The sequence below is a fragment of the Octopus bimaculoides genome, chromosome 5 (assembly GCF_001194135.2).
Source record: "Octopus bimaculoides isolate UCB-OBI-ISO-001 chromosome 5, ASM119413v2, whole genome shotgun sequence".
In the NCBI taxonomy this organism is placed as follows: domain Eukaryota; kingdom Metazoa; phylum Mollusca; class Cephalopoda; order Octopoda; family Octopodidae; genus Octopus; species Octopus bimaculoides.
In genome coordinates this window covers 77,167,360-77,169,560 of record NC_068985.1, presented here as the reverse complement: position 1 = coordinate 77,169,560, position 2,201 = coordinate 77,167,360, and the positions used below count along the sequence as shown (strand labels likewise).

Sequence of the window (2,201 nt, the reverse complement as noted above, 5' to 3'; positions counted from 1 at the left end):
ATATATATATATATATATATATATAGGGAGAATTCACGAAAAAACAACAGACGAAACAGGTGGTGTAGACAACAAATGGATGTATTAGTATAACGCTCGGGAATAGAAAAGTCTTTAACGTTTCGAGCCTACGCTCTTCAACAGAAAGGAACACAGAAAGAAACAAGGAGAGAAACAAGGAGAGAACAAAATGCGTGCAGTAGTCAGCGATCTATCATATATAATTTCCAGGATTTGAGAGAATCAGATATTAAAATAGTGAAAGCACCAAGGTCTTTGACCGAATTTAAGTTGGCCAAGTCATATGGCACCATGTACTTGTTCTTGAGAAGTTCTAATTGTTAATTCTTACCTGTATTTACCTGATGAAAATGCTTTTTTTTGTGGGGGTTGCATGAGGTTACACTTCTGTTCATCAATAATAAATACGTCTGAAACAGCTGTAGTGAACCACAATCCATCTGTTGTTTTATATATCCATATATATTGATTTTTTGTTTATTTTTATGTGTCTTGATCATACTGTACTGCTGAGTAAAAGGTGCATATTACTGCAATAATTACGAAATCATGATCTATAATTCAGTCTGTTTTTATGGGGCTAGCTTTGAGAGTTGCATTTCCTCGCGTTCGGTAAAAATGTGTTTATTATGGTAGTTTGATCTTAGTGTCCCTCTTAGCGTGAGGCATTCATGTAGAGTAATGCCCTTATATAAATAAATATATTTTAGGGAATAAATGATGGATTTTTCCCTTATGAGGTTTTTTCACGCTAGCTACTTGATAAATTCTTATAAAAGACTTTATCCTATTATTGATAATGCTAATAAATAGCGTGATCTGGATAAATTATCCATACATTGCAGAAAAATACGTTACCAGCCAGCCATGAGACTCGAACTCACATCCCTGTGATTACGCGTCAAGTGCTTTACCATTAAGCTAAACTTCCCAGTAACGAATTCTACTGCAATTTTAGAACTTATAAATTTAGCTTCATAAGACGCTAATGTTAACTTCAACTTACGATGAAAGTAAACAAAGTCTGTTTTAGAAGCGTTGAGGTGTATTGAAAGATACAGAAATAATTTTTTCTTATTCTCAAACGCGTGATAATGCTACTAAATAGCGTGATCAGGATAAATTATCAATCAATACATTGCAGAAAAATACGTTACCGGCCAGCCAGTGCTTTTTTGACGCGTAATCATAGGCATACATTTCAAATATAAATATAAATAAGGCACTTACTGCCCAACGTTTGGGATCCCAGTCGATGAAACAACCTCTGAACTTGAAAGGTTCCGATCCTTGTTTTACTTGAACAATCAGTGTAGCATCAACAGTTCTACCGGTCGGATCAGATTTAATGTAATCCTTCAGGGATAAATAAAAAGAAAAACAAATAGTCATTATAATTGTTTCTTGTTTAGCACAAGAAGACCAACATTATACGAGAGGATAGGTTTAATCAAATGATATTGACCCCGATACTTGTGTAGGATATTATCCACCCAAGAAAGATGAAAGGAAAATTGATCTCAGGAGGATTCAAATAAGTGTGTGAAGAGCCATAATAAAATATTACAGGGGCTTTTGTTCCACTCCTTATCATTCTGCCAATACATCACCGGTTAAAACAAGATATAATATAACAATAATCCTTTCTGTTTTTGGAACAAGGCTTTGAATTTTGGGGGACGTAATAGTCTATTATATCGACCCCATTGCTCAACTGCTATTTATTTTATCGACTCCAAAGGGATGAAAGATAAAGCCGACCTCAACGGAATTTGAACTCAGAACATAAAAACGGACAATATACCGCTAAGCAATGGTCTACATTTTAAAAGTAACTGTCCGTTTAAAAATATAAAATGCTTCAAGTGTGATAAGATAGATCATAAAAAATCACACTGTAAAACAAAACCTAAGAAACAGTTCTACAGAAAAAAAAACACATAAACAGGTTATCGGTGACAAGAAATACAAATGAGGCTCAAAGGAAATTTGTGTATGCAAAAAATTAATAACACAAACGTAGATTTACAGTTGGATACGGGTAGTGATATCTCGATAATAAACACAGGTACATATAAAAAAAAAGTTCGAAAATTGCACGTGGTGTTTCAGGAAAAATTTACATTTTAAGGACAAATGTTAAGTGACATTACATTTCGTGGAAAAACCTTAAATGCCAA

General features: G+C 33.8%; 1 protein-coding gene across 1 annotated transcript in view; it reads right to left on the bottom strand.

Moving 5' to 3' along the window:
- Positions 1-2,201, bottom strand: part of LOC106875163 (gelsolin, cytoplasmic) — an 85,933-nt gene that overhangs the window by 15,255 nt on the left and 68,477 nt on the right. The window contains exon 22 of the mRNA XM_052968074.1: positions 1,252-1,440. Coding sequence (XP_052824034.1) covers positions 1,252-1,440 — 189 coding nt within the window. The remainder of the gene's footprint in view (positions 1-1,251; positions 1,441-2,201) is intronic.